General features: G+C 38.9%; 1 protein-coding gene across 1 annotated transcript; it reads right to left on the bottom strand.

Moving 5' to 3' along the window:
• Positions 1–12152: 12152 nt before the first annotated feature.
• LOC134821279 (putative cystathionine gamma-lyase 2) lies at positions 12153–22377 on the bottom strand. Its single transcript, XM_063831998.1, is given in 13 exon segments — positions 12153–12684; positions 12892–12963; positions 13135–13201; positions 13446–13498; positions 13650–13669; positions 13672–13831; positions 14225–14325; positions 14824–14920; positions 15149–15235; positions 16230–16325; positions 16540–16649; positions 21710–21887; positions 22176–22377. Coding segments are annotated over 12 exon segments (975 nt in total). The 5' UTR covers positions 21804–21887; positions 22176–22377; the 3' UTR covers positions 12153–12666.
• Positions 22378–22939: the final 562 nt, after the last annotated feature.

Here is a 22939-nt window from a genome sequence, read left to right as displayed (position 1 = left end):
AGTCTGACAAATAGTCAGTGCACTGTTAGGAAATAGCGTTAGTAAAGGAGCGCACAAGAGATTCTACGCGAGTTTTAATTGTTTCCTATATAACTGCGTCATTCTATTCACTACATTCAGCCCATTATGTGATCAGGACTGAGCTGTCGAGAATCTTGATTGCTTCTTCCAGAGATCCTCCAGTCAGCGTCCCTCATATACCCCGCGAGCTATTACAATTTCCTGTGGAAGAGACTGACATTTGCCGAGTGCAGTAATTAAGACCGATTAGGCCCGCCTGGACAAAGGGCACACAGTGCTGTTTTACTGGGCGGCGCTCAGAATCTCTATCTAACTAATAATCCCAGAATGTGTGTTTTCTGTCTGTCTGTCTGTCTGTCTGTCTGTTTGTAATTTCCGAGCGGCTTAATCAAGAAAACGGTAAGAGTTGCGGGACTGATTTTTTCGGTAAAGTGCCGACAAAACTCTGACGAAGTTAAATGATAAAGGTTTTATAAATCGGTCGTTGGTAAGTGGTTTAATTGATGGTTTTGTACCACAAATATTACATAAAATTGCTTGAGCAGAACGGTAAGAGTTACGGGGCTCGCATATGTAGCTGTATAATTAGTGTAATTGAGTTACCCGGGTAAGATTCGCTGTCTATACTATAATCTTATTAGGGGAGGGGCACTGTTTGGACTGCAGAGAGAGAGTTCATACTTTCATACGACAATGTTATGCGTGTTCACAAATATGATAGGCGGGTGTGGTGTTAAGGGTTAATTTCTATTGATTATTGTTTAAGATACTATTACTATTGTTTAAGATACCATTGGATACGTGAGGGCACTCCGAATAGAATTGCTCACCTAATGCGGGTTTTGACTCAACGGGTAAATGCTCCTACCCTTTTTAACTGCGGCAGTGAAATCCCGGCCGAAGGCCGGGTTACACTAGTTCTAACATAATAGCCTGGGGTCCACAGGTAAAATGCTGTTAGGAAATAGTGAACTGAGATTAACACAGATTCACAGAATATGGTTTTTTGCGAAGACGGTAAATTCTCTATATACATATGGATAACTAGATGTAAGGCACAAGGTAATGTTAACTCCAGATGTAAGACACAAGCTATAAATGTTAACTCCAGATGTAAGACACAAGCTAATAATGTTAACTTTAGATATAAGACACAAGCTAATGTTAACTCCAGATGCCAAGTAAAAGGTAAGATTAACTTTAAATTTGAGGCAGAAAGTAATGAGATAGCTCTACACAAAATTGTACACAAAATAGAACGGACAATCATAAGTTCTGCCATGGCTGATTGGTCTATCCAAAAAAAACATAGTTTAACGATCATAAGTAATGCACAACGGAAGGGGACCATTCTCATAACAGGAGCGTCAATCTACCCGTAAGTAGCTCTAACACAATTTTAAAATATCGTTAGTTCATCCTAAAACCACTATAAAGACTTGAAATGACGCTTATAAGAGTCCCGATACAATCCATTGGTATCTTACTATATATAAAGCGAGACGATAGTTTTCCGTGCCATTTTACTGACACCACGGCATCAACTTTAACGCGAATTTCTGCAAAAACCATAAAAGATATACAACTGAAACTTTTTTGACTTGGTCAAATGCTTTAATGGCCTCCAAATCAGCATAATAAAATAAAAAATTGGCCAAGAAATAGGAGTTTTAGATCCCAAAATTTGGTACCCCTAGTGGTGTCAAAAACGCGAATTAAATAGGTAATAATTATTTTAGTCGCTTGAGTCTTGACACCATTTCAGGGTTATACGGGTTCCTGCTAGTAATTAGTAATCCTTCTCGATATTAGTTGTTATCCGTATTCGTTTGAATCTTTAGCAAATATTTGGATAAATTTCTTTCGTGTTCTCAACTCGAGATCTTTCCTTCATAAGCCCGCTCATTGGCTGTGAACTAGAGCATAGAGGCTTCGTTTACGGACACGAAATCAGTACCGATGCAGGAAAGTGAAATCTCAAATTACTCTAAATCATTAGTTGTTTTTACCGCTACGTCTCTAGAACATGGTCGTGATACAAAGAGAGGTGGGTTCTGTTATGAAGGGGGGGGGGGGGGGGGGAACCACCGTTAGTAACGCTGCTAACATAAACTTCTAAACTATCGTCCAAGATGTTCTCCAAAAATGTGATGTCTCTGAAGATCAGTGATCTGATTTTTACCGAGGTAGGTTACTGCACCGGATTTTAAACTTCTTGTTTGCTAGATAAAAAACAATTTAGTTTTAAACTCGTTCGGTCTTCACTGAATATTACTCAGCTCAGAATTCAGTTGATAATAGCCAATTTTTATCATCTGTTTAAAGCGTTAAATTCTAACCACAATAAATATTTTAACAACAAAAGTGTCTATAGTTAGAACGAAGACTCCAATCTTCAGTCATATCCTCAGCACTAGCAGAGTATATACGGTTATAAAAGGTGAAAAGGTTGTTTAAAAGTTTAAATTTAATCATGTCGAAAAAAGGTCAATAATTATGGCAATAGTAGCATAGTCTGTGAATAAATTCGTAACAAAGGAATTCGTTGTCCATAGTCGTAGGCACCACCAAAAAATTGGTAAAACTGAAACTGATCATAATGGGAATTTAACCTTCTAGAGCAACTTTTCTCCTGATTTGAGACTGTTGAGTTTTGAACCTTTCATGGGTAAAGCACTGCCAGCCTCCTTGCCTATGTAATTTACATTGTTCAAGCAATGATGTTTTCTAACTTGTGGTGATGATGATAAATCCCTCTGATTCGGGGACTACATAGAGTTGTTTAGAAAAATCTGAACTGGCAATGTTAATTGCTAGTTTATCTGCAGTTTGGTTTCAGGTTGTCTTCATAGTTCATTGAAAATAAATAAATGAGGCAATTTGAAGCACCGTCTCGGTCTATAGTTAGAACAAAGAGTCCCTCATTAGTTTTAGCCTCAACAGATGAATATATTATTATATGAAGAGGTGAATGACATTGTTGGATCAAATAAAACGGTCCACGCTTTAATAAAGCAACTTTAACTGTAATAAGAAACAATTTCGTATCGTTTATTGTTTTCTGACACGAACATAATTTCAATATTGTTTTTTATCAGTAAAGTGACGCCAGGTTATCACTTGGTCTTTGTGTCGAAGATGAATGGGGATGGACAAAGAGGCGACTTATTGACCGCCACTTTAAAAGCTTATTTATAGAGATAAAGTTCTCAGTTATTTTTATTGTTTCAAAAAACACAAGCCTCGCAGTTTAACCACCCTTTTCGAACCTCTTTTTCTTTTTAATTTTTTGCTTAATCACGCAGAGTTGCACAGAATTATCTGTATATTTTAATTATTATAAAGTCAGTGTTACTGTTAGTTATTCTAACATGTTGATTGTTGACATATTGTTGAGTACGGGTCAGCACGTTTTAATCTAGACTTCGAAATCAATTTTACTTACCCTTATTTCCATATTTCACAGATCTGAACGTTATGAATCCCAATAACAATTAATCCGATTAACCTTTTAAGCGTCATGAGAATCTTCTTGATCCTCTCGATAATCTGTGGATTGGTGGCGCTAACGGCTGCAAACAAAAAGTGCGACAGTTTGGAAAAGGAATTTAAAGATTGTCTCTCCAAAGGATTCAAACCGAAAAAACTTAAAGGTTGCAAATCTGGGGCCGGAAAAATGGAAAAGACAGACGTCAAAAAATGTGCCAAGATCGAAAAGAAGGTGATCAAGAATTGTGACTTCTCCTGCGACGATGAAGATGGAGGAGAAGATGGAGGAGATGTAAGAGAACCATTTGTTCCTGCTGCCGGCTCTCACTACCTTGTTAAAAAGATGGATGCACCTGGAGCTGGACAAGTCGTGACGGTTTTTAGCGCGGACAAGAGGAACAGTGAATCCTACTTTATGGCCACCACAGAAAATTCTGATGGGCCGATTCCGTGGAAGATTGAAAAAGCATCATGCAACTGTCAAGATGAATGCTCCTGCTACAAGCTTACATTCCGGGTTAAAGTTACCTGTTGTCGGTACATGTATTTCGCTATGTCAGCACACAGCGACACGCTTGATAACGGAGATGGACGAGTTATAGTGCACAAGACACCCTACAAACCTGAAGATGAGTCGTGGGTAATTGAACCGGCAGTGAACGGCTACAAATTGAAGAAAGCACAGGGAAGACATGAAGGAAAGTATCTTGTTGCCAGAGTTCAACGACCAGGGTCCGGTACTAGGGATACAATGTTTGCTGACATCACTGCTGACTCTTCTGCAGCTTCTATTTGGGATTTTGAAACTGTTGCTACATAATTGAATGAAAATGGTTTGCTGGTTGAATAGACATTATGATCAGCTGCATCGCTTTTTTATCTAATGATACTTCAATAATTTATCTCTGATTTTATCTTGAATGGGCAAAGAATTCTTCTGAAAACTGTTTAAATTATATTTTATGATATATATTATATTTTGGGAATCATTTCATCTAAAACTGTATTCTTTAAAATCTTTATTTCATAGACTGGAAACGTAGCAAAACATTTTACACTAGACTAGAATGAGCTTAAGTAAAATATATTGATGAAATCTGAAATACAATCTTTTATAATTACAACAAAGAAGGGTCCATCACAATTTATCTAAATTTTAGATCAATTATTAGATCAAATAAAATGGTACGTGCTTTGTCAACACAATACCTCTTATACTTACTTATAAAACTTTAATACGACACAAATAATTGCTTAATTGGTATAAATCCAACATAAATGAAATTGTAATATGCAGTTGGTCAGTTGATTGTTGTCGCTTTATGACTTGCTCTTTGTCATTTAGATAAATAGGAAATGACATGAAAGAGTTTAAGTAACTTTTTAAGGTAATCTAAAGAGATAAATTCCTCACTTCTTCATGTTTAGGTTTGATGCTGTTGTGTGAGATTGGGAAGTAAGCAGCACCAACCTAACGATATTTAAAACTTCATCTTGAAGAAACATAAAACATCAAAAAGTGAAATAATGTGCACATTATTTCACTCTTTCAGTGATTTTATCGAGAATGATGTAATGAGAGAATTTCCTCATTTCTTGATAGAAATTGTCTTATCAAATAACGGAGTAGTTCGCTGTTTATTAGTCTCATGATTGAAATACTGATATCTGGATATTATCCGGTTGGAAGAGACAAGGACAAGTGAAACAAGGAAGTTTTAATACTTTCAACACTACTATATAACAAATAATTTGAGCCTGAAGATGGCGTTGACGCCGAAAATTTGCCCTTACTCCTAACTTCCTTGTTTCACTTGTCCTTGTCTCTTCCAACCGGATAATATCCAGATATCAGAAATTGTCTTGCTGACTCAACACTGAAGACCAGTTATTTAATCAATTCAAAAATGAACGACTGATAACAATTAGAAAGACTACTAAAACTTTGATGAGATGCTAGTATCCGGTAAACATCAACTGTAATATAAACACTAGTTGGAACATATTCCTCTCGATCAGAAGAACTATTAACTTCGATAAGGATTTATAATTTATTATTTTTTCGCTAAAAAGTCCTAGCCGTTCTACAGTACAAGAAAGAATAGCTGGTGCGCCCCCAAACTTTCTACTCCTTTGCAATTGGTTGAAAGAGAGTCACTCATGAACAGCCTGGATTTCGCCTTGCCTGTAAATGGATGAGGCACTCAAAGTTTTTTTAAATGGTTATCAGACGATATTTACATAATATCCCTTAAAGTAATTTTATCCGTCAAAATGTATCATTATATCACGTGACCAATTATTCATTTCAGATGAAGATAATATCAGACTGTTGGAGGCACGTGGCGTTAAAAGATATTGATCCAGATGATATCCAGTGCAAACATCGAGACGGTACTAACGTTGAGGTTCAGCGACGAATAATTTTAGAGAGAAAAAATACTGACAGATCGGATATTGAAAAAACTGTAATCCAGAATAGCAATAACCAAGTTGTTATTGTTAATGAAACAGATTCCAACAAAGATTTGGAGGATCTAAATCCTATTGAACAAATTGAGCAAACAGTTGAATATCTGTGAACATTTTGACTGTTTAATGAAATTTGTTTTTGCCGGCCAAACAAATAACATGGTCTAATCTCGGGAAGGGCACGATTTTATTTGTTTTTTTTTTCAGTGTTGATAGTTTGAAATAATAGTTTATAGATTGTAAAATTGTAAATAGATGTAGATGTATTTAGAAGATATTTGATGAGCAATTATTTATTTAACCTCAATTTTTACGTTTAACCAACTTTTTATCAAATTTGTTATCCATTTGATTTGTCTATTTTATTCATTTTTTGTTCCCAAACTTGTGTTTCATTTTGACAGTCAAGTTCATTTGTGATAGACTATGCCTTCGGAAAATAAATTATTTTCAAAATGTTCTGCCTCGATAGCATTCACTGTGATATAATTATGCTGGTATGACAGCAAAAAATCTTGTACGAAGTACGACCATACAACTATTTTGTCGACTCACTTTGATTGTACGAAGATAAGAATTGCTGAATGGTGTGAATATGAGTTATAAATCAAGAGGCTTGCATATATTGAACATATTGACACGGGTGCAGAGTTGAGTCTGTACGGAACCTAGTAGTTTCAGATCCTTGTTAAACTTGCCGTACAGCAAGGTCATCCACTACTTTAGCCCGGCGAGGCACATAACTCCCTCTACAACTCCATGACAAATGTTTCATATATACTAGCCGAATTCACAAGATATATCCTTGTGTTTGAGAAGAGCTCGTTAGAACTGCTCTATAACATTAGAAGAAATGCTCAAAAACATTAGAAGAAATCATAGACATATGACGGAACGCGCAACGCCAAATTTATACGTGTAGTCCTAGATGGAATGCGCGTTACTATAGCAACCATTCGCTACCAAGTAAACTCGCTTCTGTTATATTTAATTCTGTTGTTAAGGATAAATTAAGTCCCCTCTGTTGACTGTTAGCTTATTGTTTAAAAGGCAATGCGGAAACTGTCACACTGTTTTGTCCCCAAGACTACACATTTCATCTCAAAGACATCAAATTGCCCCTGGACCCTGGTAGCGGTCATATCGATGTATATAATGTTGCAATCGTGAAATGTAATGACATTAGGGCAACCGATATATGATACCTGTCAATGAGTACTCAGCTCCCATGTAATTTTTAATCATTGTCCGTCTGAAAGTTTTATAATTGAAGGCACCTGATGAATATAAGCTAAAAGCTTGTTAGTTGAGAGATGGGAAATTTTGAATATTTGGCAGTAGCATCTTAATTACTGGCACTAAATTATCATATATTACCAATATTGGCCATTGTAATTAGAATTTACCCATTCAATAATTGTCCAGAAATGTCTGGTAAATGTAACAGTGTAGCACACGTCTCCATTCTTCGGCCACCTTATTTGTTTTCTCCAATGTACTCGTGGCCCGCAGGATTGAATGAGAGTATGGCAGTGCCCCTTTATTCAGCTGATGCCTGAATGTGACTTGGCGATGTTCTTGGTAACGCAATTCATGCCAGTAAATGATTTGGTCCTTTGCTTTGAACTGGTTTTGCCTTCGACTAAGAATATGATCTCTGTAGTATAAAAATGAGATCACTGGATGCTCAATCATCTCTGTGATTTCAGATTTAACTTTTTGACGGTTACCAAACTAAAGATGTTTTAAGATGTGGTCTCTGAGAGCAAGGCACTGGAAAAAAACTTAGAACATGATGAGTTTTATAGTATGGATGGTAGATATCTGGGTACCAATTTCCTTATCAGTCATAGATAAGGGTGAGCAGAATGTAATCAAAGACATGATGCTTAGTTACGATTATCGAAATAATGTTCTGTGGAAGGCTCTTAGAGTTTCTCTATTAGTATTGGAAAATATTCTCCAGAGCTAATAACGGACCATTTCGACAAATTAATTGCTTCGTATCTTTCACTTCTCAACATCGTGTAAATTTCTATATATTACTGTGTAACCATATTGTCAGCTTCAGGCGTTTTCTTTTCTCAAAACTGTGATCTTCAGCAGCTTATCTTCAAGCAGAAAGGTTTCTTCAGAACAAAATTAAAATTGAAACGATTAGGGCTCAGTAGCTGAGCAATTTTTTGACACTGGCGACAACATGATATCAATTCTATGATTTGAAAGTTGAGCAGGATCATTTGACGCTGGACGCATCATATTTCCATCTATAAGTGTCGTTTCACCCTCATCCATTATATACGAACCAAAAACACTTAATTTTACAGCAAACGGCAGAGTTATTAGTACAAAGACAAGTATTTGAATTGCAGTGAAACAGCTGTTGCTTCCTAAAAAGATGTTCTTTGACGAAATTATAAGAAAGGCTGATCCAAATTAGAGCAGGTGTTACTGTTAAAGATCATTTTTATCGCGGTAATTAAAGATCTTTAGAGTAAAAGTGAAAATTCTAGTGATTGTGATTATTTTAACATCTTTTCTGGCGAACGTACATAAAGTCTTTTGTCTTTAGCCATTCGTGCTCACAGCTGTTCCTTCTTTATTTTCTTTTGCTCTATTAGACTCCGTTGTTCGATGAATATGGGGGGGGGGTGTCACGTCCGTCTATGTCCGCTTGTCTCATAGAATCCAAAAAGGACAGGACATAGGCGGACATAGGCGGACATAGACGGACATAGGCGGACATAGACGGACATAAACGGACATAAACGGACATTAGCGGACATTAATGGACACCTAAATTGCTAAATAAAATGTTCAATTTTTGCTGTTATATGGAGAGATCATGTTTTTTGTCCGGTACCCTATATTTTCAAAACGGACAAAAAATAGAGCGGACAAAAACGGACAAAAATGGAAATAAAATTTAGATGCTTCCTCCTCCTACTCTTCCTCCTCCTCCTCCTGGGTCTTCCTGATCTTCCTCAGTCCTCTTCCTCCTCCCCTCCTCAGTCCTCCTCCTACTCCTCCTCCTCGTCCTCAGTCCTCCTCATCAGTCCTCAACAGTCCTCCTCCTCCCCAATCCTCCTCCTCCTGAGTCCTCCTCCTGGGTCCTCCTCCTGGGTCCTCCTCCTCCTCTTCATCCTCCTCCTCAGTCCTCCTCATCAGTCCTCAACAGTCCTCCTCCTCCCCAGTCCTCCTCCCCCCTCCTCCTCCTCCTATTCAGTCCTCCTCCTCCTCAGTCCTCCTCCTTCTCAGTCTTCCTCAGTCCTTCTCAGTCCTCCTCCTCCTCCTCCTCTTCCCTCTCAGTCATCCTCCTCAGCCATCCTCCTCAGTCCTCCTCAGTCCTCCTCAGTCCTCCTCCTCAGTCCTCCTCCTCCTGGGTCCTCCTCCTCCTCTTCATCCTCCTTCTCTTCCTCCTCGGTCCTCAGTCCTCCTCCTCAGTCCTCCTTCTCATCAGTCCTCCTCCTCCTCAGTCCTCTCCCAGTCCCCCTCCTTCTCCTCCTCGTATTCATTCCTCCTCCTCCTCCTCCTCCTCAGTTCTCCTCAGTCCTCCTTCTCATTTCTCCTAAGTCCTCCTCCTAAGTCCTCCTCCTCCTCTTCCTCCTGAGTCCTCCTCCTGAGTCCTCCTCCTCCTCCCTCTCAGTCATCCTCCTCAGTCATCCTCCTCAGCCATCCTCCTCAGCCATCCTCCTCAGCCATCCTCCTCAGTACTCCTCAGTCCTCCTCCTTCTCAGTCATCGTCAGTCCTACTCTTCAGTCCTCCTCAGTTCTCCTCCTCCTCCTGGGTCCTCCTCCTCCTCCCCCTCCTGGGTCCTCCTCCTGGGTCTTCCTGATCCTCCCCAGTCCTCTTCCTCCTCCCCTCCTCAGTCCTCCTCCTACTCCTCCTCCTCGTCCTCAGTCCTCCTCATCAGTCCTCAACAGTCCTCCTCCTCCCCAGTCCTCCTCCTCCTCCTGGGGCCTTTTCCTAGGTCCTCCTCCTGGGTCCTCCTCCTCCTGGGTCCTCCTCCTCCTGGGTCCTCCTTCTCCTCCTCAGTCCTTCTCCTCCTCCTCTTCCTCCTCCTCCTCCCTCTCAGTCATCCTACTCAGCCATCCTCCTCAGCCATCCTCCTCAGTCCTCCTCCTTCTCAGTCCTCCTCAGTCCTCCTCCTGAGTCCTCCTCCTCCTCCTGAGTCATCCTCCTCAGTTCTCCTCCTCCTCCTCCTAGGTCCTCCTTCTGGGTCCTCCTCCTCCTCCTCCTGGGTCTTCCTGATCCTCCTCCTCCCTCTCAGTCATCCTCCTCAGTCATCCTCCTCAGTCATCCTCCTCAGCCATCCTCCTCAGCCATCCTCCTCAGTACTCTTCAGTACTCTTCAGTCTTCCTCCTTCTCAGTCCTCCTCAGTCCTCCTCCTGAGTCCTCCTCCTCCTGAGTCATCCTCCTGAGTCCTCCTCCTGGGTCTTCCTGACCCTCCCCAGTCCTCTTCCTCCTCCCCTCCTCAGTCCTCCTCCTACTCCTCCTCCTCGTCCTCAGTCCTCCTCATCAGTCCTCAACAGTCCTCCTCCTCCCCAGTCCTCCTCCTCCTCCTCCTGGGGCCTTTTCCTGGGTCCCTATATAATTTGATATAATAAGTTAAAGCTATTAATAGCTTTAGTGTGATTAATAAGTCGTTTGTTTTGTACAAAATTATAATACATAGAAGTTGCGAAAAATTCTCAAAATGTTTGTCCGCTAATGTCCACCAATGTCCGCTAATGTCCACCAATGTCCGTCCGAGTCCGCCAATGTCCGTCCGGGTCCGCAAATGTCCGTCCGAGTCCGCCAATGTCCGTCCGAGTCCGCCAATGTCCGTCCGTGTCCGCCAATGTCCGTCCGAGTCCGCCAATGTCCGTCTGTGTCCGCCAATGTCCCAAAAAACACGTCCGTTGTCTCATAGAATCCAAAAAGGACAGGACATAGGCGGACATAGACGGACGTGACACCCCCCCCAATATGCCCCAAACAAATACCAGTAACGCAGACATGATACCAAATACAGTGGAAATTTATTCTTTAATCGGATTCCAAATGTTCGTCTTTATCTCATCCCTTTTTGGAAATATCATCATACTGTTTGCAACAATAACTGACGGTGCCTTCAGATTAAACAAACTTATAATCGTGGTGATTCGACACATAGCCGTCAATGACTTAGCCATTTCTTTCGTATGGCTATTACCAGTGACCGTGAATATGATTTCCATGGCCGGGTGGGATTATTGGATTCTAAATCCCTCTTCCCTGGCATCAGTTTTGAGGTATGGCTTTATTCTCTACCATTTTTCTGTGAGTATGTATCTAGTATGCGCATTGGTGACGACTAAATTAATTATTCTAAAATTCCCTCTTCGAATTCAAAGCTGGACGAAGAAAAGTGCGCAGGTTTTGTGTGTGGTAATATGGATGGTGAAACTTTGGATACTGATTACTTTTTTGATTCTGGATGGTGGAAAATCCAAGCTTTTAAAAGAAAAAACCATTTACGATTGCCGAATTAATTATAGTACTATGACATCAGATGAAGAATTCGGCTCTTGGATTTACCTTTTCGAAACAACAGTGAGCACTTTGCTGCCTATCTTCGTGGTAATATTAATCACCATTCCAACTTTGCATGTCTTGTTAAAAGGAAGGGAAGCTTCCAGGAGGGCTGGTGGTGAAGTACGCTGGCAGGGGATTCTTACCGTGATCCTAACAGCTACAATCATGTGCTTGTCTTGTGCGCCATACTTGGTTTTCATTTATGCACAAAAGTATTCTCCGGAGCTGATAACGGACCATTTCGACAGGTTAGCTTGGTATCTTCCGCTGCTCAACATCGTGTCAAACTTTTATATTTACTGCCTTACTGTTGCTAGCTTCAGGCGTTTTCTCCTCTCAAAACTCCGATCTTCAGTAAATTTTCTACAAGATACCACAGAACAAGTGATAGAAGTAGAAACGGGAACCAATCCAACAGGCGCGGCAGCACTCCGATTAACAACTCGATCATTGATTTAATTTTTGTTGACAATTCTCTTTAATTAAAAATAGACTTTTAAAATTAAAGATACATTGATTGCATGTACGTTATTTTATCCAAGGAAATTTCATTACAACTTTTAGTTCAGATAATTTGGTCAATACATTATTTAAGCAATAACTACAATCGAGTTTGACAACAACGATATATTATAACCTAACAATATTACAGTTACTAAAGTTTTGAATAACATTTCGTTTATGAATAGTTTGTGAGTTCAAATAAAATAAATGTGACGAAAATAACGAAAAATTTTTAGTTTTATAAAGCTATTTATTGACTGTTTATTAAAACCTATTTACGCAGACAGTGGTCAGGAATCTGCAATTACCTTGCACAGAAAAAAATCTGTTCGGCATCTTAGGATCATTCCTAACTACAGCAACAAAAGAATTCTAAAACTCACAAATGTATCAGTAACTATTTCTAATGGCCTGTTAGTGTTACATCTGCTAAACTCTACAAAATTAAATCAGGAAGAAGATAAATACGGTTAATAATTTAAGTATTACTATTACTAACACTACACTCTACATGCTACAGTATAAATTAAAGTAAATCGAAGTGTCAACCTTTCAAGGTCGGTCTTTCAACAGTAGCCTGCTACATGATCACCAACTCTTGCTACATAACCTACTTCTAGGTTCATTGCTTCTTGGCGTACTGAAAGTACAAATATTAGAGTCAATATGATGGTTATTTGTTATTATAATCGCTCAATGAAAGCTGGATATGTATTGTTTGATGTTGTGTTTTTTATTTGACTCAGATTGGGCGGCCATCCGAAAGAGATCAAGAAATCAAATTATTAAATGTTTAACTCCTACTTTTAATCACTAAACAATTAATTACAACTAATATTGTACTAACCACTACGTCAAAAGCTTGAGCCAGATCAGCAATTAGGTCCTCTGGTTCCTCGATTCCTACAGACAGGCGAATCTGGGGAAGCGAGTTTCATCATACATGTTTGAAAATTAAAATTAATTTTATGGTTGATGCTTTTAAAATGGCACATCGTTTAGATTATTATATATATATACATATATATTGTCTTCAGTAACGAATAATCGGTTCATTAGACAAAAATACTGGCTGACTAGGAATGCTCACCAAGCTGTCAGAAATACCAAGCTTCGCTCTTTGGTCTGCTGGCACAGAGGCATGGGTCATCACCGATCTGAAATAGCGATCTATGAATTGTTCGAAAAATTGCAATTACCAGTTTAATCTTAAAACCAAGTATAAACACTCAAAATTGCTGTATTATTGATATGTCATGTCACATGTGTGCGCGCAAATCACTCGATCCATCGATCGCGCGTTCAAACGCGCAAACTGAAACGTTGACGATGTCAACCTTTTATTCATCAAATTGTCTATCTTCTTTGCGCGCAACTTATATTAAAGTCATATTTACTTACGGTAATTCAGCCAGGGACTCGTAACCTCCCAAACTTTCTGCTAATGCAAACACCTGTACGTAATTGGTTAGCGACAATTTGCAAGGGAAAATACCGAATTCTTCCCTTAATATCTTTGGGCAAGGGTTTTTATCGATCACAACACTCCGAGAAATTTATCTCACGACAAAACAATCAGGACAAGTAAGTGAAATATAAACAAACCTTGAGGGATTGCAAGAAAGAGTTGCCTCTTCTATTCCACCCAGAATCACGAAGGAGCACATCCCACTGAATCCCTTCATTTGGCGTTTAGCAAGCTCATGCTGAGGATGAGATGGCAGACCAGGGTGTATTACTTTAGAGACATATTTAGCTTTCTCTCCCTTCTCCAGCCAGTTAGCAACCTGCAGTGATCAACACGTTAGCTATCATAATCAACTATAAAATTAGTTAGAAGTTATCAAACTAGTTAGTAACTATCAAATTGATAAGCTGTAACTTGTATCTCTGAAATAACGTTCGGCCTTCTTATTTTCGGAAGTTTCAATTTACAGCGGCTGAAAGGGTCACTTTTATCGATACAAGTAATAATCGTTATATTCGGACACATTGAGTGTTTACATTCGTAAGCAGGATTGAAACTGTACATGGTTGCATGCATTTCACATGCTCCTACAGATGGAATTATTCAACCACGCACACACAGCACGCACACTGAATTGAGACTGAGAAGACAAGAAATTACGAAGCAATTAACTACATTAATAGTATTAATTAAGTGATTATTGAGCAATTACCGCCAAACTGTTGGTCTCATGTTGCCTCATTCTGAGATGGAGAGTACGAGCTCCACGTAGAGCTAGGTAACAGTCAAATGGTGACGGGGCTGGGCCAACAGCTGAAAATAATAACGTTAATATAATTTCTCAGCAAAGATCGCGATCGATAAATAATATTGCAGATTATGAAAACAGCTTATCTTACATCTTAAGCTTAAATTGTATAGAAGAAACAGGAAAAGTTGTATGATATGCTGGTCAGCCTCAATCTACGGCTTCAGCTCTCCTTCCTACAATTGCATCTAATTTTCAATTCGTTTAAGAGTCTATACTCTACTGTACCGCTTATTGCAGCTCTGACTTGCTTACAGTTCTACCCAAACATTCAACCTCCATTCTGTCAACCCCATTTACTAATAACTAATGAATTTGCCATTTTTACTGTTATGCAAGCTCTAAACGAACAGACTTGTGACTATTTTCTTAATTAATTACTAATTAGTTTCAACAACTGATCAGATGTTGAATTACGGCGACTTATGACGATACCCACGGGGCAGAATCTGAAATTAAACACTAGAAATTGAAGCAATGCACATGTTTCTAAGAGTACGAACCGAGCTGAAGGAATCGTAGCCGTTCTGCGAGGTCTTCGTTTTTAGTAGCGATCACTCCCATGCACACATCTGTGTGTCCGTTTATGTACTTTGTTACCTTAGTGAGTTGTTTGGTTAGTGTTTAAGTTTATTTTTAGTGCAAAACCTTAAAACTGATGACGCAATTTAGGATCTCACTTAGAAAAATAATATTTCTATAATTTCTGCTATAAATTCTCCAACTGGTAGCACTGTCACCTTACTTTCTGTGTTGCAATGTTAAAAGGAACATGACGTCATTACACCAAAATGACGTCATCAAAATAAAAATGACGTCATAACTCACCGAACTGAGAGATAAGGTAGCCCCGAGCTCTAGTGGTCGTTGGAAGTAGGGTGAAGCAAATGTGTTATCTGAAACTATGATCGGCATCTGAAAATATAATCACTTTCACAGGCTGTGTCACCCTCCCCCTGCTTCTCAATTAATTAGTACTGGGCAAGCAGTAAATACCATTTCAACTTTACAAACCCTCAACTTTATATAAACATCAGAACTTGAGAGGTAATACGACGCATTCTTAAGGGGCTCTGGCATTGTTTCCGTCTGAGAGCCGAGACGAGCCACCAGCGAGGTGAACTAACTAATTCTGATGATTAGGTTAATGCCTATATTCAGTATGCTGGAGACTGTTACAAATGGAGCGAGCACAAAGTGTCGGAGGGCGCTCAGTTCCTAGCACAGGGCCGGCCAGATCCTGTAGTTTGTCATTGGTGTGCTTGCCGGGGATATTTGTGGAATTTGGTGTTAATGATTGGATGGTTAGATGTAACTTTTAAAGATTACTTTTAAAATTCCGCTTTACTTGAGTTTGAGTGTGCGGGTACTTACTCGTTCGTGAGGCCGGCTGGTTGGTTTTAGTAGTAAATTTTTGAATTTATCTAGCATCGACACTGCAAGATCCTCAAAAAGTTGAGTATGATTTTATGCAGTTTGTTAAAATGTTTTGTCGTCCAAATGTTCAGGGATCGTTTACATAAGCAACATGGAGATAGCCGTACTCCATGAGTTCATATGCAGTTCCAATCTTGTTTTATAATTATTCTATTGCTTTCTGTTCGTCATTTTTGTCACGCTCTTTAAAAGTTTTAGATGATTCATTTTGGATAATCGATTGCAACCACTTTTACTATGAGACCCCTCTATCAGAAGTCTCTTACAACCTCATCCATGCCCCTATGATGGAGTAGATGTGTATATATTTGGTTGTTGATATTTCATATAATACTGGTAGCAGTATATATATATTGTTTGAATAAACTTTTACTAATTATTTTATAATGTTTTGCGGAGGATCGTCATCATTCCCGGATTAATGTCTTTACCAATAAGCTAATTATTTCCAATGTACATTTGATTACTTTACCTCTTTTCCTTCGAATTTGCGTTCCACTATTGCAACAATTGCTTTAATGTCGCAGATCTTGAGCGTTGGGTTGGTAGGCGTTTCCAGCCAGACAAGCTGAAATGACGATATTAGTCAAATTAAAATATAAATGAAGCAGTAAATAACCGGGTAAACCTACTTATATTGTTGAAACAATTGAAATACGGTGTTATCAAGATATTACTCCCTCTTTCAAGGTCAACATTTTCCAAGTATTTAAAGTTTGCCAGTTCCCATGCTAACACATTGCCACTAAAAATTTAACACATGTTACCATAACAATACTCACAGCAGTGTTGTCCTTGATTTTTGTTTCGTAGTGTACCAAGTCGGTGGGGTCCACCATGTCAATCTCAATACCAAAACGAGAGACCACTTTGTTGAAATATCTGTTCGTTCCTGAATTACTTTCGTCAATTTTTTGAGGTTTCTCTTCTTCTTTTAAGGAGAACTTGTTGACTAAACTCGCCAAAGTTTCGATATCGTATTTATTGTTACTTACTAACATTACTTAATCTTGTCCAAGTTTCCGTGCTTATATTTATATAGAGACAGAAAAAACAATCCGCACCCATCATCAGCTCATATTCTTGTTCAGACGCCACGTTCAATTATAATTCCTTACTCTAAGTTTTTTATCAGATATTTAGTTTTCCCTTTTAATCTGTAACTCGGCATACAGATCCAGCCGGATTTGAAATTTGGTAATTTTTGGCAGCTGTACAGTAATTGAGACTCCGATTTTTAAATCAAGACAATTTTAAGATACAGAATTTAGAATTTTCTTGGAAAGAAGGAAATACAAAATTGGAAAGAAGGAAATACAAAATGTTATCAAAGTAGTCAGACTAAAGACACAGGGTTCACCCACCCACAGAGTTTCTCGCATTCTCAAATCTTAGTTCTAACCTGATATCAATCAAAACTAAGGCTCCGTTCTAACCTTGGCCCTTTGCCAAATCCTAATTTATTAACATCAATAAAAGCCTAAAACAAACAGAGGAGCAAAAAATCTACATCAAGAAATACAGGGGCAGTGAGGAATATATGGTACAAAAACATGGCATGATCTACCAGAAAAAACAGAGATACGACTAGATTAGCATAAGTATTTATTTCGCACTGTCCCAGTATTTCTTGCCGTATATATTTTGTTCGCAGCTACAGGGGTCCTACATAGATCAGAAAGTTAATTCTTGCTAACTGATATTTTCTCTGGGGTGTATTCAGTTGCTACTTGATAAGAAACAAGTCTTCCTGTGTTGGAGTCAGTTGAGCCTACGCGAGAAAAAACAGATCTTCTTCTTGAGGTGTAATCATTTGGTGTGTAAGAAGAAATAGTTCTTCTTCTTTGGGTGTAATCAGCTGCTTCGTGAGAAAAAACAGATTTTCTTCCAGGGGTGTACTCACTTACTAAGTGAGTAGAAACGACTGATGAGCGTCCGCCAAACCCACCACCCATGCTCGTAACAGTAGATCTCCTAGTCGCCGGGTTTTGTCCTGAGATGATCATCCGGATTCCTGATAAAGTGAATTCTCGCAAACGGTGCATTCTCCAAAAGTATAGTGCCGGGTTGGTAGCTGAGTTAACGGCTATGAGCAGGGTGAATGAGGTGTTGAAAAAGTATCCGAGAGTATCAAACTTGAACAAGGATCCAAACCAACTCCAACTTTCAGTATACACACAGTAAGATTGCACGATGTAGATGAAGATAAGGGGCACATTACAAACCCCGTAAACCACAGCAAACAGTAAAATAGTGACTGTAGCTTTGTTTCTCGTAGCTCGAACCTCCTTTTGCTCAACTTGCTGGATACTCCTAGATAACAGCACTGCTGACAGAACACTGCTGATGGCCACAACAAATGCTGGGGCCACGTATGTCAGGTCAGCTCCAACTTCCAGGATCAGGAACAAAACTAATGTGTCAGTTTTGTGTAGGGACATGACACAGCGACCTTGGCTAGGGTCGAACCCTATCTGTCCTAGCAGTGAATAGTGATATCCTACGATAAGTACAGTGAGTTGGAGAACCAGATACACCATAACAACAATAAGTAAGCACTTTATCTTCAGTCTCTTAAATGGTCGGAGCAGGGAATGAGTTCTGGTTATGCTCATGCAAAGGACGAGAAAGACACTGAAAACAACAGCTATTTCCCACAAGTACCACCAGAGCATACAGCTGTACTTATTTCCGAAGAGTAAGCCGGCTCGTCTCTTTGTCAAGAATGAAATACCAACAGGAAGCACAAATAAGCTGATGCTAATATCGTTCAATGTTATCATCATGTATATGACAGTTGCAATGTCTTTCTTCTTTGATCGATAGTACAGGAAACTGATTGAGTTTCCTACAGTCCCTATTACGAAGCAAAGACAGCAAATAGACCCGAAGGTTACATCTGCTGTCTCGTTGTAAACTTTTGACTCCGACATGGTATCAAGCTGCGAAAAAGAATTGCTTTTTATCTTAAGGGAACTTTTCTTGGTCACGAGTAATTACATTTTTTTAATGCGGTATAAAGCAGTAGGTTGCGTGCGATCTGTTCCAACATCGGTTTGATGAACGTTTCAGTCAGTAGTAAAATGTAATCAACGAAAGATGAAGCCGAAACTAAAGACTATCGCAGACAGCTAGAATGGATGCTTATTGTCACTAGCTGTCCGACTTTGAGAAGTAAGATAAAAACATTTGATACTGGAAGTTAATATGATTATGAATGAATTATCGCTTATTCGTTGGTACCGAATTCTTTCCCTTCAACTGATACTATTACTAACATAATATACTATCAAACTTTAATTGCTCATAACGTTGAGTTGATCTTTTTCTACTCGGTAAAAAGCAGAAAATAATATGTATCGATAACGTCATTCCAATTTAATTGACATTTTCTCTGCTTTGTCACGACTAGGCGACATACCGGATATTCACATATAATCACAAGCAATTATTTGAATTAAATGACTCCTGGTATTGTTGTTATGGGTTTTGTTTTAAGATTGCAATGACCAAGTCTCTCTGTGTTGGAAGGATGCTCAAACATAAATACATGAAATTAGCTTAATAATTCTAATGAACGAATAATTTTATATAGACAAATCAGTGAATATATTAGTTTAAATAACAGGAAAATTCAGTCAAAGTGTGAATCTGTGTGGAAAACGGCTAAAAGTGCGATTTAGCTCAAAGGCGAGCAGTAAATTAGAAAATGATTGAGCAACAGCGTGGCTATTTATCTTCTAATCGCATTTAGCATTGATCCATTGGTTTTTAAGTACCCTAAGTTTTTTAGAGTACTTGCCCAGTGCCCACTGTATAAGGTGGAAATAGTTATTGTTTACTGTTAAAACGACTAAACGCTTGGCACTCATTATTATATACCAAACCGGTACAAGTACTGTAGTTTGACACGTAGTTTAGTTCGACACGCACTTTAGTTCGACTGGGAACTGACCGGATATCCGGTTGAATCCGGTTCCGACCGGATATTCAATTTTTTTGGAAATTTCCAGCAGCCTCAAATTTCCTCTTCTTAACACCGGTTGCGGTCCGGCAAAATCCCTGTTAAGGGGCAACCAGTCAATGTTCTCAGTGAACATTGAACCCATGGTAGCTTTTAATCTGTCAGCGGATGTTTAAAACACCCATTTATGTGAGATTTCTTTTAAAACACAAAAAAAGGAGTCAAAGCAGGTACCCAGACCATGACAAAGTAATGCTTTTTCATGAGCATTGCAAGCAGAGGGTTCCTGCTTTATTGTGGCAATCAAACCCGTTGCTAACTCCCCTTATACCAAGGATTTAAAAAAAAGGCCACTATGCCATTAGAAAAACTATGGACATTATCCCCGGTTATATCGACGCCACGAACTTGTGAAAGCTAGCCGTTGGGTTTTTGGTTTCATTTTAGAACAATCTCTACATTTGTGCTACGCAAGGCGCTGTGAATTCTTTAAATATACGTTATGATTTTATTCCAATTCGTTTCTAGTAGGTGATAATCGAAATATATTTAGTTCCTCGGATTTACAAATTTTTGGTATCATGGTATAGTTTTAGCCATGATGAGATCAGAACACACTGCCATAATTCTGCCATAATTCTGGGAAAACTTTCATTGTTGGAATATCGTTTTTAAAAACCGCCTTGAATCCAAAAGAGTGTCCGAAAAAACGGCGTTATTTTGCTGAAATTTGGGCTCAGCGTCGGACTGTTTTCAAAAGCTCGTGATAAATTGTATTGAAATGATGCAACTATGGTCTGGTATCTATGTACAAATAACTTTTCCAAACGATAGCATACAATATGGATTGTTAACAAATATCTGTGTATTTGATAAACGTAATAATATAGGACAAGTCAGAAACACGCCTACTCGCATACATTTTGAAATATAACTCGGGCTACAAATTTCGCAAAACAACAAAATTATGTCGCGTTACGCCGATCGATTACCACTTAATTCTAGCTCTGCTCATACAGCAGATCAATCAGTGACAGCTGCTCGCGATTTACAGAATTGACATGTGAACTCTACCCCAGATCTAGCACATTTCTATGTCAATTAAATTCAATCCATGGATCACATCACTAATTATACGTCACTAATTGGTGACGTGATCTGACCCCTCTTTGGGGGCCGGATCAGTTTCCGGTCCCAAAGTCTCCCAGTGCGCACAACATATCAACCGTATTCGGTGTTTTTCACATAATTGATCTTCAGTTGAGATTAATATTATGGCCCGCCGACAGTCCCTAGAGTTGTACTCCCTCGATGTTCATATTAGCCCATATGGTGACGGTTTAATAACAAGTAACAGAAACCCTCTAACATGCGTCACACAAAGGTCACACCAATGTCCGTACCAGTCGGTACTGACTTACTGAGCAGGGATAATAAAATGTTTTATTAAGTTAATGTGGGTTGCAACCCCAAATACCCAACATTTTGTATGAAACTATATCATGTGACCGCTTACAATCGTCAAGATTTTCGACTATAAATATTCCCACTGCATCCTTTTATACTGAATTAATTCGAAGTATGTGCATAAAGATAGGAATACAACTGATACTTTCTCTAATCCAAATTATAAATCAGAAAATTCTAGTAAGCATGGGTTCGACATCAATTGATCCATTCACAAAGCAGGTAAGTGATAATGGAATGAGGTATCCTTATCTGATTGGTAGATTTTTGCTATTTTTCGTTCTCATCAACATCTCGAGAACTTTAAACTTTTTTGTTTGTTTGACCGTTGTCCGTCTTATTGAGTTAATGGCAAGGTGAACCCTGACTTTTAGACACGCGATAGCAATTGGTTAATGGCTGTCACGTGCTATAAGGCTTACCACTAGCATCCAAGTCTTTTTTCCAGATCGTACAACTTACACTCTATTTTTCATGCATTATAATATGTAAGATAAAAACAGGCGTACAAACAAACAAACCTCCATAAACGTCGTCACAGCATAGAATGTGATCTCCGGACTTCAGAAGGTTGATGATAAGACTGGTAGCCGCCAAGCCGCTGCTAGTAGCCATAGCGTGGGTGCCACCCTCCAGTTTTGCTATACATTCCTCAAACGCGGTACGGGTCGGGTTACCTGCTCTAGAGTAGTCGTATTTCTGCAAAAATAATATTTAAGTTGGTCATTTAATTAATCATATCAATAGGGGGCTGCGGTTTTAAAAGTGATTTCAATGTAAGAGCCTTGATTTATTAGCAACTTGACATTGTAACCGAATATGTGGATTAATTTTATTTTGCTATGAAGCAATCATGGGCCATGGCATGCCACGTATCACAAATACGAAAATTGAGAGAAAAGCGAGGCTAGAAAGACAAATTATTAAAAAATCAAATCATTATCAATTTATCTATGTTAATCCAATTTTTGAACAAAACTGACGTACCGGACAAACTCCAGGAGCACTTTGCTTGAAGGTGGTGGAGAGTGAGATCGGAGGGACAATGGGGGCGAAATCCCACTTGTCAGGATCTGAACCGTGATGTGCTGCGTGGGTTCCAAAACCAGGGAAGGGCGAACTGTGCGAGAAATTGCTGGTTTCGTGGCCCGTTTGTACCGTTTGTACCGTTTGTATGGTTTGACATGATGGGAACCTTGAGGTAGACAGGGTGGTAAGATTGGCGGTAAGATATTGGTTAAACTATAACTAAAAGAGACATTTAGATACTATTTATATCAAACATGTTCATATTGAGATTCGAGATATGAATTGAAAAGAATACTGTAAATTAATCCAAGATCACAAGATTGTTGGTGCACCATACAGTATTCAGGTTAACAAATCGACATCAGCTGATTGTTAAAGTCTGGCAAACATCCAGAACTCAAAAACCTACTCACGAGCGAGATATGACGATAAAGAATTAAACCGGGGAGGGAATAACCATAATAAACACTAACAGTAGCAGACAAAGAATAAACTGAACAGGATCACGAGAATCGCTTTAACACGTAGCTCAGAGAAATGAAATCCTCGTTTAGTAATGAAATAACACATCGCATTGCGGCCAGTTCTTTATAACAACAACGTATACTGTGAATAACATCAAAATTCCTGGTGTTCGAACGGGGGAAATTGGCAAGTTTCATAATATTTTATGACAAGAACCCTGATTCTACTCGAATCAGGGATATCATACGTGGAAATTC

Source organism: Bolinopsis microptera, chromosome 9 (genome assembly GCF_026151205.1).
Source record: "Bolinopsis microptera isolate Bmic1 chromosome 9, MBARI_Bmic_1.0, whole genome shotgun sequence".
Lineage (NCBI taxonomy): Eukaryota > Metazoa > Ctenophora > Tentaculata > Lobata > Bolinopsidae > Bolinopsis > Bolinopsis microptera.
Note: the sequence above shows the minus strand (reverse complement) of the source record. Positions and strands in the feature narration are given on the sequence as shown.